This window comes from Coenobita brevimanus, chromosome 8 (genome assembly GCF_032717465.1).
Source record: "Coenobita brevimanus isolate Jiangsu-jjx chromosome 8, ASM3271746v2, whole genome shotgun sequence".
NCBI lineage: Eukaryota > Metazoa > Arthropoda > Malacostraca > Decapoda > Coenobitidae > Coenobita > Coenobita brevimanus.
Window position 1 is genome coordinate 21,961,235 of NC_136961.1, and position 15,419 is coordinate 21,976,653.

The following is a 15,419-nucleotide window of genomic DNA, read 5'->3' on the forward strand; positions in this document are numbered from 1 at the left end:
TTTTTTACATCCTCACTGTCCACCACTACCTTATCTTTCTTTTATCTTTATTCGCACACAGCTCACCTATAGTACCCATGCTTTCCTTCTTCATCTGATTTGTCACACTAAATGCGACATTCTTGCTTTTGGCATTATTTACGTTATCCAGTAAAAGTTTCTGTGACTCAGATTTTGCTCTGTATACCTCCTTTCTGGCTAAACTCTTGGCAGCCAAGTATTCCTCTCTGATACTGTTCCCTTTCCATTCCTGAAAAAGCCTTCTTTTCTTCATATTTGCAGCTTCTACATTCTCATCCCATCACCATGTTACCTTATGTCGTAGAGAGCCCCTTGTCCATCCACACAATGAATCAGTAACTCTCAAGAGATTGTTCTTGAGAGCTCTGTACTGGTCATTAACATTTTTTTCTTATACAGCCACTATTCTACTTTTCTCATTATAGAAGGCATCCCTTACTGATTAGGATTTTAATTTCCATAGCTTCCTTATCGGTGCACAGGTCCTCTTCTTCACCATTTGCTTCTTCAGCACCATGTTACATACCAGCGGTATATGATACTGCACACGTTCTTCACACCTTATAACTTTAACATCCTTCCACAATCTACTATTAGCCCTCCTAACCAGAATGTTGTCAGTCTGGCTGCTATTACCACCAGACTCATATGTAATCAGCCTACTCTCTCTTTTCAAAAAATGCATGTTGCACACGAGCATGTTCATTACCTCCTCAAATTCGAGTATTCTTTCTCCATTTGCATTCCGTGTACCATCTGTGCATCCCCAATGCATCCCTCAATATCCTTGTGTTACTTCACCCACATAACCATTTAAATTCCCACCCAAAACTACAATCTCATTATTCCCCATGACACAAAATATATACTGTATATCGCCATCCCAGAATCGTTTTTTTTTTTTTCCACCATCAAGGCCAACGTGTGGAGCATACACCAATATAGCTGAAATCAATGAGTGTACCAAACAATATTTTCGCTTCTTTAATCCCTTCATTACCAGCCACAAGAGTGAGGCTGGTATTGTTTTCAATTTGTCTGTGTGTCTGCTTGTCTGTTAGCACGATGACTTTGGAACCGCTCAAGATATCGTCACAAAACTTTACATATGTGTAGTAGGGGAAAAATCGATCACGAGTTCGAAAATGGCGAAAGTAGGTCAAGCTCTGTGTGTCTGTTACCACGATAACTTCGCAGCTGCTCAAGATATCATCACAAAGATTTGCAGGTGTGTAGTAGGAATGAAAATTTCCAATGAGTTCAAAATTGGTGAAAGTAGGTCAAGTTCTGTGTGTCTGTTAGCGCCATTACTTCTGCAAGAGTTAACCGTTGATCCCAGTCCTTCATTTATGCAACAGGTCAACTCTGGAACTGTCTCCCTCTGTCTGTATTTCCTACTTCCTATGATCTCCAGTCTTTCAAATGCAGTGTGTCCAGGCATCTCGAAATGAACGATCATGAATTTGGCTCTCTTTTGTATTGTTTTTTTTTTTTTTTTTTCTTGGAAGGAACGGTTTGCGGACTTCTGGCCTCTGGTTCCTTCGTTCTTGAATTTAAAAAAAATGCTCAAGATATCATCACAGAATTTTACAGGTGCATAATAGGGATGATAATCTACTACGAGTTCGAAACTGGTCAAAGTATGTCAAGGTCGGGGTCATACTCCGAGCTGCGCTAGCTATGTATCGGCTCGCAGCTGGTGTGATTTTTCTCTTGGGTGTTTCTCAAGTTTAATTTTATTACATTCATGATACATATTACCCATTTTTCTTTTTTTTACCAGCACACCCACACCACTGTATCAGCCTGCACTTCCCTCCTAAAATAGTTGATATCTACAGTCCTTCACCGTGAACCCCTTAAGTAATTTGGTTTCCATAGCCTTGCTTATGCTTCTTGATATTCGTATTTGTCATGTCTGATCAATAAAAGAGGAGATGAACCACTGGCCCCACCTGCCCACACAGTCCCAAGTCCAGGCAAGGGATAAGGGACCCATAGCCCACCAATGGCTGTGGCAGTGGCCTTGGGGCATCTTGCCAAGATAGCTACTGGGATACTCTCCAAGCATTCCTTAGCACTGAAACCGCCCCACCATTATACATTCAATGATAGAGCACCCTCCTGAGGCACTACTCCCAGGGTCAGGCCCCTATCTACAGAATCGAAACGGCAGTCTGGGAACCACAGTGCCATGTACCCTCTGGGTCAGATGCAAGCCCCATCCCATAACTGTCCCAAAACTGCACTGATAGAGCCCACACCATGCCTGCCAGCAAGTCCATCACTAAGCAGCGGGGGCAATGTTTTCTGACCCCATACCCTTGATGGTGCCAACCCCTGTGACGTAGTAAGGTACGTTGTGTGGTATGTAAAGCACATGTAGAGTAGTGCATAAGATAGTTAGAGGAAGGTGTATGGGAGAGTATGCTGGCCTACTCCCCATGTTAGTGTCACCCTGAAAAAAGGCAACAATGGGGGAATGGTCAGGGTATCCTGAGAGTGAGTGAAACGAGAGCTCCAATTCTCTCTATCACCAGCAATCCCATCCACCTGGGGGGGTAAAGCCCTGATCGGTTGGTGGTACAGCCTGTTCCCTAACTACTTTTTAAAAATACTGTGAAAGTAGTTCAGTACTGTTGCTGTTGTGTGGTTAGCATGGACGAGACCACCTTCCTGGTTTAAAAGAGGACCTGTACTATATACTTTACATTTTCTTACTGCTTATACAATGAAATAATCTTGTAGGATTTGACTTTCCTTCATGAAAGATACCTTATATTCTCGCTTGATTTTTCGGATAACTTTGTTACACTGCAGCTGTAACTTATTATGTTTGGTACTGTCATCGTGCTTATCAGTAGGTCAATATATTACATAAGCTTTTCTTTTGTAAATGATGATTCTTCAGTATTCTTTGACATCCTCAGTGAGAGAGAGAGAGAGAGAGAGAGAGAGAGAGAGAGAGAGTTACATACCCATAAGTTAGTGATGGAGAGGACAGTTGTGACGGTGATGATTATTGGAGAGTTGATGCAGGAGGTGGTGTTGGGTAGGGTGTGATACAGCCACTTGTTTAGCAGTCCGGATTCACCCAGCGCTAACATGCTGTGCCACGAATACATTTATTATCAGTATAATTATGTGATGATGTGGATGTGATTGAAAGATTTAAGAGAAATACTCTGAGATGGTGTGGCCATGTGGGGAGGACGGAAAATGGGAGACGGAATAGAAGAGTGTAAGTGAGGTGGAGGCCAAATGGGGAAGGGAAGGCTGAGGATGAGATGAACGGATGGGATGGAGATGCATATGAGAGAAGGGGAGGGGCAGGAGACAAGGTGGCCTGATGGAGGGAGACAGGGTGATATGCAAGTGATTCGTTTATGGCCACCCTTTCCAAGATTCCCTTAAAAAAAAAAAAAAAAAAAAAAATCATGTTCCTCACACTTACCCCTTATTCAAACCAGGGAGGAGAGGACTGTTCTTCTGGACAATGGATGACAGTGAAATTGGAAGGTAGCTGCTTTGGCCCATGTAGAAGTCGCATCTGCCTGTTTGGGAAGAGATAGAATTAACCAAGTCAGTTTTAAATGTAATTCTTCCCATAGTTCTTTCACCTTAACTTGACAGAATTTTAGTATTTTTGCTGCATATTTCACGTTGCTGGAAGTAGAAAAAGATAATGCTACGACTCTACAGTAGGCTACATCTTCTCCATTGCACTTTTTCATGACAGTCATCATATTCTAGTGTTATTCTATTCTTAAAGGTCAGTGAAGAAGATTATGAGAAGGATTTAAATTGTCAAGATTTTTTGTATTTTACTTAGGCTGAGGTGTTGTTTGTCTCAGATTATATAAACTTTATCTCATTTATAGGCAGGAAACACTCAAATACTTCAAAATAGTCTGATATAACGAGGAAAATTTTGATTTAATTTTTTATTTACTCTTTACTGTATTTTTTCTCAAGAAGGAATCATCCAAGCGATGCTGTTACTGCTTTCACGTCAAGCTAATTTTTATGATACATATGGCACAACCTCCAAACTGATTATGCGATCAAACTGATGTGAATTGCTGATATGCAATAACCTTTGTTAGAGAAGTCTGTGGCCATCATGTTCCAAAAATTTAAATCAAGATCGAATACGACGTGAGTTCCAGCTCTGGCCACTGTGTCAATACTTTGCCATAAGGTGGAGTATGTGATCCATTTCATTCGCTCAGTGTCCAGCAGATCACCAAACTCTCGAAATATTCCTGTCTTCACAGTCTGAAAGTTCACAGGTTGGAACAATTATAACGACAACAACAATAACAACGACAACAAAACACTCTCCTCATTAATACAGCGTTTTGTAATATTCATACAGATAAACGTCCCTGAGTTATAAACAACTTCACATATTGTTTGTGTTTTATAGTAGCAGTTTATTATATCCTGTATAGAATAAAATATTTCTTTCTTAAATGATGTGATCCAACTAAAACACATTTATATATTCTTAATTCCTGTCCATAAAGAAATTGATAGATTATCAAGTAGCCCATTCATATAACAATTTTGGTGTCATAACCAGGAAGGCCTGGCCCACGGACAGATACTATACGGTATTTATAGTTCACCCAACAGAACAAAAAGGTTACGTATGCTTTGCTTATGGCACTTAGGTCCTACTTCCATTAAAAAGGAGTACTGGCAGTACTTGCTCGATAATAAGGGATATTTGCTGAGCCTGAAACGTGAACTATTCCAACACCACTGTCATCCAGGACGTCTCTTAGGGTCTGGTAGGGATGGTCGATGTGCCTGAAGGCCAGGAGGGACATGAGGTTGCTATTGTAACTCTGTGTCAGCACCAGAATCATCAACATCCACACCCCCAGCAACACTTGCTCCCACAACCACCAATCAGTCTCTCTCCTCAGGTCTGTCAGGGAACACATATCACATAAATATGCACACTAATCTAATGGCCAAAGTTTACAAAACCATTCATTGTGACATAATGGATACATAAATATATTAGAGCACCTAAATACCTTCCTGGAGTAGAACGCGAATGCAGATGAATATGTTAGTGTCTCGTCTGGCTGTGTGTGACGTGTGTGTGGGAAGGCATGAAGGCAGGATCAGCATAACAATGATCATTGCCAGCAGCGATGCCACCACGGCCGCCCACACCAGTGGTGAAAGAGGCAGCAGGAAGCCCCATGGGTCCACCTCAGGATGACCACGAGCACCAAAAACTATGTACTTGGTCATTATGCCCCCAGCAGTGAAGTCTGCACTTTCATGTCTTTCATATGTAATACCGATTGGACAGGGGATATAGTCGGCTTCCTGAAATGTCAATAAATATTTGTATATAGATAAATTTTGTTAACAATTCATAATCGCACAAGTTTCATATAGTAAATCTGAAGGCAAGTTGGCAAAAAAAAAAAATGTACAGCAAAGCACAAAGTAAAAGTATTATTATCAAAAAACTCAGAGAATTGAGCCAAACATCAGTTCACATATCGTTCAAGCTTTCTTTTTCTACCTAGTTTATAATACCCACATGCATTCCTTAACAGATTAACTTTTGCCTCCCTTACTTCTGAATATTACTACTTATGACTTACTATATTATCATGCACAAGCAATAAGAAAGGCATTACCTTCAGTTCAGGTACTGTAGTTTCTATCTAAATTTCTGTATTCAGTACTGCCTGCTGGGGTCTTCACATCAGAAACCAATTAAATTCCTTGAGTCACTGTCTTCTCCAATTGCTTTATGCATTTTTCGTTTTCTTCAATCACCTCATTAGCATGCATTAGATCTTCCTCGTTATCAATTTTCTCTCCAACTAGCAGTGCACCACATTGTAAGAGATTTTCCCTGAACAACCATCTCTTAGCTCATATCTAAGTTATTTTCCAGCATTTGTTACTTACTGACCTTCAAAGACTCTGAACCAGTTACCAAATATCCTATTTGTTTTAAGCAGACAACAAGGCATCACCTACATGAATCAGATATAATAAGTTAAATGTAGATATGCCTCTGCTATACATATCTCATTCTCACAGTATACTTGCTTCACCCACAAGTGTTAGCATATCTATTTCTTACATTGTTGTTTGCAGGATCTCCAAACATGATCCTTTCATTAAACTTCAAAATCCAATATTTTTATGTGTCCGACTTCTGGCCATAGGTTTCACAGCATGTTTTCTGAGGCCCAGCTGTTCTCCGACCTACTATACACCTCAAAATGAAACTACTTTGGCTCTAACACCCACTGTCAATAATGAATATGTACTAAACCTGTTACAAACGGGACTGGTGTATTGGTATTAGCTGGGGTATTATTACACATCAGCGTGTCCTCTGAAAGGTCAGTAAAGTTTGATGTATTGGTATAGCAGGGATATTTTTGCATGTCTGTGAATCTTCTGGATGATCAGAAAAGTCTAATTTCACGATATTCAAGTCCTTGAACCGTTCCTTGCCCCAGCCGGGATATTTTTGCATGTCGGTGAATCTTCTGGTAGATCAGTAAACCTAATTTCATGATATTCAAGTCCATGAACTGTTCCCTGCCTTAGCCAGGATTCGAACTTGGGTCCATTAGGACTGCATGCTAATTCTCTAACGACTCGACCACTGTCTCTCCCATGCATAATAAATGCATGTCTCAGTGAAGTTGGAATCGTTCAGCTGGACGTATATTAACCCATCCCATCTGGGTGACATGTATACATGACGACCCGGGGACGTCTGGGTGTCATGTATACATAGCCTATTGTTTTGCAACATTGTTTGAACATTCCGTGGGTTATTTCCACCATACACACCCACTGGCAACCCTCCTGCATGCATCTGAGTCATACTCCAGCTACCTGCATGCTTCTGTAATGGATAAACCTACATAAAAATTTTCTCTGTGTCCGAATCTTCAGCTGAGAGCCTGCAACAGCCGACTACAACACCAATGAAGGCCAGAAAAGAAAAGGCCTTCGTGATAGTGCGATAGGAAGAGAACTCGAGATGACATTATCACCAATTGTGAGTGGAGAAAGTGGCTTCCTCTTAGGAAAGTGACTGCCATAATGGGTGTCGATATTTATGCATCGCATTAGGAGGGTGGAGGACGTGTGTCCACCACTGTGCACCCATCGTTTCCCCCTGTATGTTCATCTGCTATTTCCGGTGATGGAAATGGTTCAGAGGGTACTGACGATTCTGGAAAGGGGGATATTGGCATGGATGAGGAGATGGAAGAGGAGGTATGGAGTGGAGAAAGGGAGGAGGTGGAGGAGGGAGGGAGGAAGGAGGAGGAAATGCAGTGCGTCAAGCCCTACACCACTGCTGTGTCTATCTACATCAATAATGGAAGCAGAAAGTTTGTTTCATGATGAGATCAGCACCTTATTTTTTTATTGAAAGTTTTCGTGTATTTGTTTGTTATGATGAAAGAGTACAAATCACAGGAAAAAAATTCTGTTATAGTGGGAGGATGGAGGAGGAAACGCAGTACCTCACGCCACAGTTGTGTCTGTTTATGTGAATACTGGAAGCAGAAAGTTTGTTTCATGATGAAATCAGTGCCTTATTTTTTACTGAAACTTGTCATGCATGTATATTTATTATGATGAAAAAGTCTAAGTCACAGGAAAAAATTCCATTATAGTGGAAAATATTTTCGATTATGGACAGTACAAAAATAACTATTTTGCTTACAATACTTATTTTAGGTTTTATGTAGTAGTAGTAGAGGTGGTGGTAGTAGTAGTAGTATAGTAGTAGTAGTACTAGTTGTAATAGTAATAGCTGTCGTAGTATTTGTTGTAGCTGTTGTAATGCCAAGACTTCTAGTGGCACAGCTGTGCTAGAATCGAGTGACAATGCAAGCCAAACATACATCTCCTTGTGTGTGTGTGTGTGTGTGTGTGTGTGTGTGTGTGTGTGTGTGTGTGTACAAAGAGAGAGAGAGAGAGAGAGAGAGAGAGAATTACGAAACCAGTCCAAAACCACTCTCTGAGGAACATTACAGGACGATGATAATAGTGCTCCCATCAGTGGATGCTATAACGTTAATGGTGCAGGTGTGACTGGTCCAAAAGGTATCAATGACGTTGGTGTAACTGACTGCTGTTTACACACACAAAAATACTAAAGTCAACGAACAGAGTTAAAGTCATTGCTGCTAAGAAGGTTCAACAGAGAATGAGATACTACATGCAGCAGACATTTCCACACTGCGTGTGAGAGGCTGGTTTGGAGATGTTAGCATACGTGGTGGACTACAGATAATACAGCAACCGCTGGTAAGGACAGTATTGTCTTACTAAAAATCACAAGCACATAATATCCCACCACATAAAAAAAAAAAATAGGTGCGAGGCACAACAAACCTCTCTCGGCAGCAGTTATTTTATTGCTGTTTAATACATTCTGCCATTTTGTGTCAGAGTTCCAGACAAACGAAATCCTTTGTAATTCCCCACCAGACATTTATTCCTCCATAACTGCCATTCCCCGAGACACGAGTTCACCTACCCTGACTATGATGTGGCCCTTGCACTTACCTGCTTCAGTATCAACACAAAATACAACTCAGAATCATGTCACTATACCTTCACTGTGATGCAGTCTTCCATATCACGACAAGCTCTCCTCATTAACCTCACTTTGATAATGCAAACAATCTTTTAGCAGAGCCTCAGTAAAAGATAACTGGAAGTACCAGGCTGGAGTGAACAGCCTCCTGTAGTACACTGGCTTCACATCCAGATGAGCGCGAGGCCACAACACCATCGCACCTCAAAATTGCATGGCCTTCAGTATCGGAGGCTGGGATATGGTGAGTACATAGTGCATGTGGAAGTCTGTCTGTGAGCCAACCAGGCAATCTAGTGATAATCATACTTCCCAGCAGTTGACCCTGCCAATATGGCATATGGAGTGTCATTTTGGTGGCCTACTGGAAGACTGATGCATACGAATGTCAATCGTCACATGAGAGTTTGGAGTAGGTTATTCTTTATTAGCATAGGTGTCGAAACCAGGATGGAGTAACTGGGGCAGTGTTGGAGACAGTGACATGATGAAGGGACGTTGTGTGAGTACAGCAGATGGGTGTGAGTGGATGGAGAAATGCTCAGGCTAGTATCAGGGGCAGATTGTGACTTGGATACAGAGTAGGTCGCTGAGACGGTGCTGAAATAAGGGGCTGACAATAAAAGGGCTTTGGGGTTACTGGCATACAAAGTAAGATACCACACAGATCACAGTGTGTACTTGTGTTGGCCGACAGATGTATCCATCACAGTTCTTTCTAAGGGGTATTCTGGAATGTTTGCACAGGGTCACTACAGAGGCTGACTAGGAGAGGTATGACTCTTCCATAGTCACCGTGTATCCATCTTTCCGATTGACTGTCCTTTTGTATTGACTTCAGAGGATGAATGATGACCAAAGCAGCTTTAAGGTCGTAATCAATTTCTCTTTTCACTGGAGTCTTCCTTGATTGTACTGGTCTGTGGCGAAGCATAAGAGAATTAACTGAAATGGGAGGTGGACATCTGTCCCTTTGAAGGATCATCTTCATTTAGTATTGCCTGAACTAATCCATAATCTATATTCGGACTGTCTCTTAACTGAAGCGTGCTTATAATATTTTTTCTGAAGATATTATAGTCACAGCGCACGACTCTGAGGTTGCCATTACCGTACCCTGGCAACCTATCATTCAAAAGTGCGTCCGATTTCGTATCATATTATTCACGAATCATATTATTATGCACAAATATATTATACACGAATATTATTTTACACGATCATAGTATACACAAATCACATGCATCTCATATTACACACGAAATCAGACGTACTTTGGAATGGTAGGATGACAGTGCACAATGATTACAACTTCAGAGTCGCGCCTCGCGACTACAGTATCGTCATCCATTTTGCGACACCTACCTCCCTCCTGGTGACCCCTATGAAAGGATGGCCATGACAGAACCGCCCCAACATTATTTTGTACTCACATAACTCTCTCACTGATTGGACGCATCTCCCCCTCCCCCTCTCTAACTCTTTAACTATTCTTCTTTCTCACTCCAGGACACTACTCATCCTTTCTCGCATTTTCATGGAGTCTTCTCTCCCCACCTCTCACCCTCATGGACACTATTCGTCGTCCGTCACTCACTCGCACACTTCTCTTCCTCTCTCACGCTTTCATGAAGACTAGTCTTCTTTACTCTTCACTCTTGGACACTACTCTTCTTCTCTTTCATTCTCATTGACATTGCTCTCTCTCTCTCTCTCTCTCTCTCTCTCGTCATGTTCCTTTCCCTCATTCTCATGAACAATGTTCTTCCTCTTTCTGACTCTCATGGACACTACTCTTCCACTCTCTCACTCTTATGGTAGTCGAGACCAGATGTGGCTGGACCTTGAACAAATTGCTCGATTTTTTTTTTTTTTTTATGTTTTCTGCTTCATTAAATCATACTCTTTACCATACAAAAAGTTGACACTCAGTGGAGACAGTGGTTAATTTGCATATATACAGCATGGCCGCCATGTTATATTTCAGTGTACAACAAACTTTTCTCTGCTTCATTGTGGATCCTATGAATGTATTATCAACATATATGTGGCCATTATAAATCAAACAGACAAGTTTTCAAGTTGGTAGGGTGTCTCCATCAGCATTTTATTGGGACCTGATGAGCAAGGGACTTTTTTTCGTGTCATTTAGAACCCTGATAATATGTTACTTGTAAATGAGAATCTGGTTCATTCCAATGAGATCCACGAACAGTACATCATACCTAATTGATCTTATTTGACTGATCATCATCATCACCATCATGAATGGAGTCCTCACAGGTGGCAGTGCACGGGAGTCCATATCTCTTGCAGCTACACCGTGCTGTTTGACAACCCGTCGTGCAGTTACAGTGTATCATTACTAGTAATTTTTCAGGTGCAGGATCCATTTGCATTTTAATAGGTATAAGGCAGTTGTCGTCAAGCCTCCATCCCCACTTAGTTGGGTCCATCCCATCATCCTTACCCATCCAAACCATTGTTTGATAGTAAGTCCGAAGTGAATGGTACTCACAAGCAGAGAGGGTTGGAGGCAGTTTTTCTGGAGAAACAAATGTTTTTGACGTGGCTACCCTTTTCGTATGAATATTATGTCGCAAGGAAGGGAGTGATATATCTGATCTCCCGCCAGGCAATTTAACCATTGCATCACATCCCACATTTTGCACTGGCACAGTTTTGAAGGATCACATTCGTTTTCGTCAGTTACTGGAAACAGATTTCTTTCCTATACCCTGGATGCGAGATGTGCTGTCACAACCAGTTTATGCGTACAAAACAACAGATGGATGGAAGCATCATCTCCCAAAATGCCTCTCAAGTAAATTATATCATAAACTTTTCTGTTTTCGGTGCTCATTTAATCTGATAGGAAGAAAAGTCTCTTATTATGCAACTCCACATAACAGAGGTGCAGCACAAGGAGGGCAGTGTCCTCTGCAATTAAAGTAGTACATTTCTGCTGTGACTGTCTGACAGCTGCCTTTGCGATATTCACATCGGCATCTTCTTTTGATTTCACTTCTTCACATTCTCTTTCTCCCAGCTTTTCAGCAGTAAGATCAACCATACCTTGTTTGTTGCTGTCTTGTGCTAGGAACTCCTCCTTCTTTCCCACGACAATAGAAGATGACTTAAATTCACCTCTGGTCTGTTGTTTCCTCGTCTTTTGTGGGTGTTGTCGTTTATGGAAGGTTTTCCACTCAAGCCATCAAATACCACTGTTGCCTTGCCATAATGTCTGACAGTGAATGTTGCATAATTAACTGCGGTGGACCCATATGTATCACCACTCTTTAAGGTCAGCCGATACAAAAGAGATCCACCATCAATGACACAGTGCTCTGTAACTGGGATATCATTGACATTGCTGTCAACATTTCGTGTGTCAAGACTATAAACTGCGTCAGCAAGGAATGGCTTGTCAGCCTTTCATTGGGTATCTTTTGATTTATACAGGGTTGGGGGAAAAGAACATAGTTCATATTTCATGGTATGCTCTAGAGACACTTCTGACTGTGCCACTATGAGTAGTTTCTGAAACATTATGGCTGGACCAATGGAACGATCTCCAGATACTTTTACTGCTGAAGCACTTTCCAGTGTTTTTACAGAGTACTTCCGTTTAAAAGTGTAGGTAAATACCTTTTTCCCATGCATTTTGTTCAAGATTTCCTTGCCTACCATATACTGACGAACATTTACATCGTCATTTGCAACTACTCCGGTTATTATGGTTATATGGGACGGCACCTTACTGAAATGTGCTTACTCAAATCGTTTAAATCCCTCATTACCCGGGATTCAGATATCTCTTTGAGCTGTTCACTTGTGATGTACTGTCGGCTGATGAAGTCTTGCATGGCTTCATTGTACTGGCAAATAACAGGCCGTGACAGAGCCCGTAGAGTCAGCTGCTCCTCCGTCATTCTGCCACCACGCATTAGACCTCTTGCATTCTTAAGTGATCTCAGGAGTGTTTGCTCTATAATTAAGTCTGACTCCAAGTCAGCCCAGTACTGATTTTTCCTTCGAACAACATGCATTCGTTGCATAAACTTTTCATGGACAATTGGTTGTTTCACATCATGTTCTTTCATGGACTGCAGATAAAGGTACGCTGACTTCAAATAATTGTAATGGCCAGCATCTGCAAAAATCGGGAGACAATCACAGTCTGGAGGTGCAGGGTCCATGATCCCGTTCTGTCAGCCCTGGTCAAATTCCGAGCAACCTTCAGCATATTTTTGTAACCAAACCACAGTTCACTTGTTCTGGATCAGGCTCCTCTTTTTGCAAAGTTTGTGGTGGATCTTATTCAGTGTTTCGTTCAGGTTTCCACTGTTCAGCTCACTTTCACTAGCTAAACATGACTTACATATATACTCCTTCGATTTGGCCACTAATGATGCAAAGTCACTGTCCCCTTCATTACCCAAGATACAACCATTTCCCTAAGACATCAATCAATTGACAGATGTCCACGAAATGCCCACTGAACCGCCCTCTCAGACAACATGCGATGTACTGTCTTCGCTCCATACACGGTCTCCAAGAGATTTCTCACACCAGATCCGTCCATCAATGTGCCAGTTGCACCCAACAAGTTGATGAAAGTATGGAATTCTCCCAGAAGTAGAACAGTTTCTTTCAGGTGGCTTCTCTCTACTGCATTATAAATTACTCTCCTTTACTCTCTCACTCTCGGACACTACTCTTCTTCTCTTCCATTCTCATTGACCCCTCCCTCTCTCTCTCTCTCTCTCTCTCTCTCTCTCTCTCTCTTTCTGTCATCATGAATACTACTCTTTCTTTTTCTCTCTCTCTCTCTCATGAAGTATACTCTTCCTCTTCCTGACTCTCATGGACACTACTCTTCCCCTCTCTCACGCACGGGCGCTACGCATCCTCTTTCACCTTGCTCACCATTGTAGTACAGGCTTCCATTTTTCTGTATTTAAAAAATGGTTTGCTTATTCCAACCGTACTCGAAACATCTATGGACAGGAACAGGGGCGTATCTCAGGGGTGGGGGGGACATGTCCCCCTCAACTTCTGAACTTGGGGGGACATCATAGATTTTGTCCCCTCCAACTTTTGAACCAGGAAGATGTACATTTTTGCATGCGAAAATATCGAAACTTAGAGGGAAAAGGATATTAAATGTCGCAACCATCGACAACTGGCAATCCCGTTCACGCACCGTGTTTACTAAGTGTATGAGCACTGAACTGGACAGGTCCTTCGCACGTCAAACTACAGTATCTAACCCCGTCGCCCAGCCTGGGTCTCGTGAGGTCGTCAGTAGACTAGACTCAGTGTTGTCGGTGCATCAGAATATAACTTGTCTGGCCTCTGCCCTTAGACCGTAGTGCGAATGTTGTAGGTTCATGGCTTTTCTGTTTTCTAAAGGGGTTAGAGGAACACAGCATGTTCTCGTGTCTTTATTTTTTGTTGGAATGAGGTGTTACCTTTGTGACCTTTTTCACGTTACTTTTGTAAATAATTTAGCTATACTAATGTTCAGCTAATTTTCATTTTACATTTCGTAAATACTGATATTGTGTGATGTTGGCAAATTAACCTGATTGCAGCAAACTTTTTTTTTTTTTTTTCACGCCACTTTTGTAAATAAATTACCTGTGCAAATGTTCAGTGAATTTTCATATTACGTTTGGTAAAAACTGATACTGTGTGATGCTGGTAGATTAACGTGACAGCAGCTACCAATTTCTTCATGTCACTATTGTAAATAATGTAGCTGTGCAAAATGTTCATTTGATTTTCGTTTTAAATTTTATAAATATTAATACTGATGTTCTTTTTTCTTTGCATGTGCTTATGATTAAAATCAGGCTACTTTGAACAATTCATTGATAAGTTAGATTAGCCAATGGGTTTAAATATTTAACACTAACCTTAATATATGACCAAATACCTACCATATATGGCCTCAAAAACGTCTCTAAAATTAGTCAAACCTCGTAACTTTCTCGGGGGAAGGGGGCGCTTTGCAATATCGCTTCGCTTGCCACAGCTAGCAAACCTAATATCGTTATCGTCCCCCCTAACTTTTGGAAGCTAGTTACGCCCCTGGACAGGAATAAAAAAAAAAAAACAACGCTCTCAAGTATTTTTCAATGTGCGTGTGTGTGTGTGTGTGTGTGTGTGTGTGTGTCTGTGTGTCTGTCTGTCTATCTACAATTTATCTGTGCCTTTGTTTGTCTGCATACTTGTTTGTGTGTGTGTGTGTGTGTGTGTGTGTGTGTATACCTGTCTGTCTATATGTGTACCCCTGTATCTACCTGTCCATACGTGTGTGTGTGTGTGTGTGTGTGTGTGTGTGTGTGTGTGTGTGTGTGTGTGTGTGTGTGTGTACCTGTCTGTCTGTATGTGTACCTCTGTACCTACCTGTCCATAAGTGTGTGTGTGTGTGTGTGTGTGTTTGTGTGTGTGTGTGTGTGTGTTCCTCACCTCCTCTACAATGAGACGCATCATGCCAGTCCAGGACCCATTCTGCAGCAAATCGCCCCATTTCCGATCTGAAGGTCTTACGTAGGTGTATCTGAAATAGATGTCACTAAGAGAATCTACATATACTGTATATTTTAGCCTAAACCACAGAAAAACTAGACGAGAGATAAATTTTGTTACCTTAGTTTTGATGCCGGATTTTCACTGTTTGATCGTGAGAATTTACTTTATGCCTTGACTATACCAAAGATGTTAGTCAGAGCTAAAACCACGAAGAAAAGTTTGACAACAATTCTCTGTTGTTTGT

At 41.4% G+C, this 15,419-nt stretch overlaps 1 protein-coding gene across 1 annotated transcript in view; it reads right to left on the bottom strand.

Annotated features, from left to right (window-relative positions):
- Positions 1-4,709: 4,709 nt before the first annotated feature.
- The window catches only part of LOC145406994 (uncharacterized), an 82,973-nt gene continuing 72,263 nt past the window's right edge, over positions 4,710-15,419 (bottom strand). Inside the window, exons 7-10 of the mRNA XM_080278016.1 lie at positions 15,113-15,203; positions 12,436-12,788; positions 5,070-5,370; positions 4,710-4,957 (exon numbers count right to left, since the gene is read on the bottom strand). Coding sequence (XP_080134142.1) covers positions 4,710-4,957; positions 5,070-5,370; positions 12,436-12,788; positions 15,113-15,203 — 993 coding nt within the window. The remainder of the gene's footprint in view (positions 4,958-5,069; positions 5,371-12,435; positions 12,789-15,112; positions 15,204-15,419) is intronic.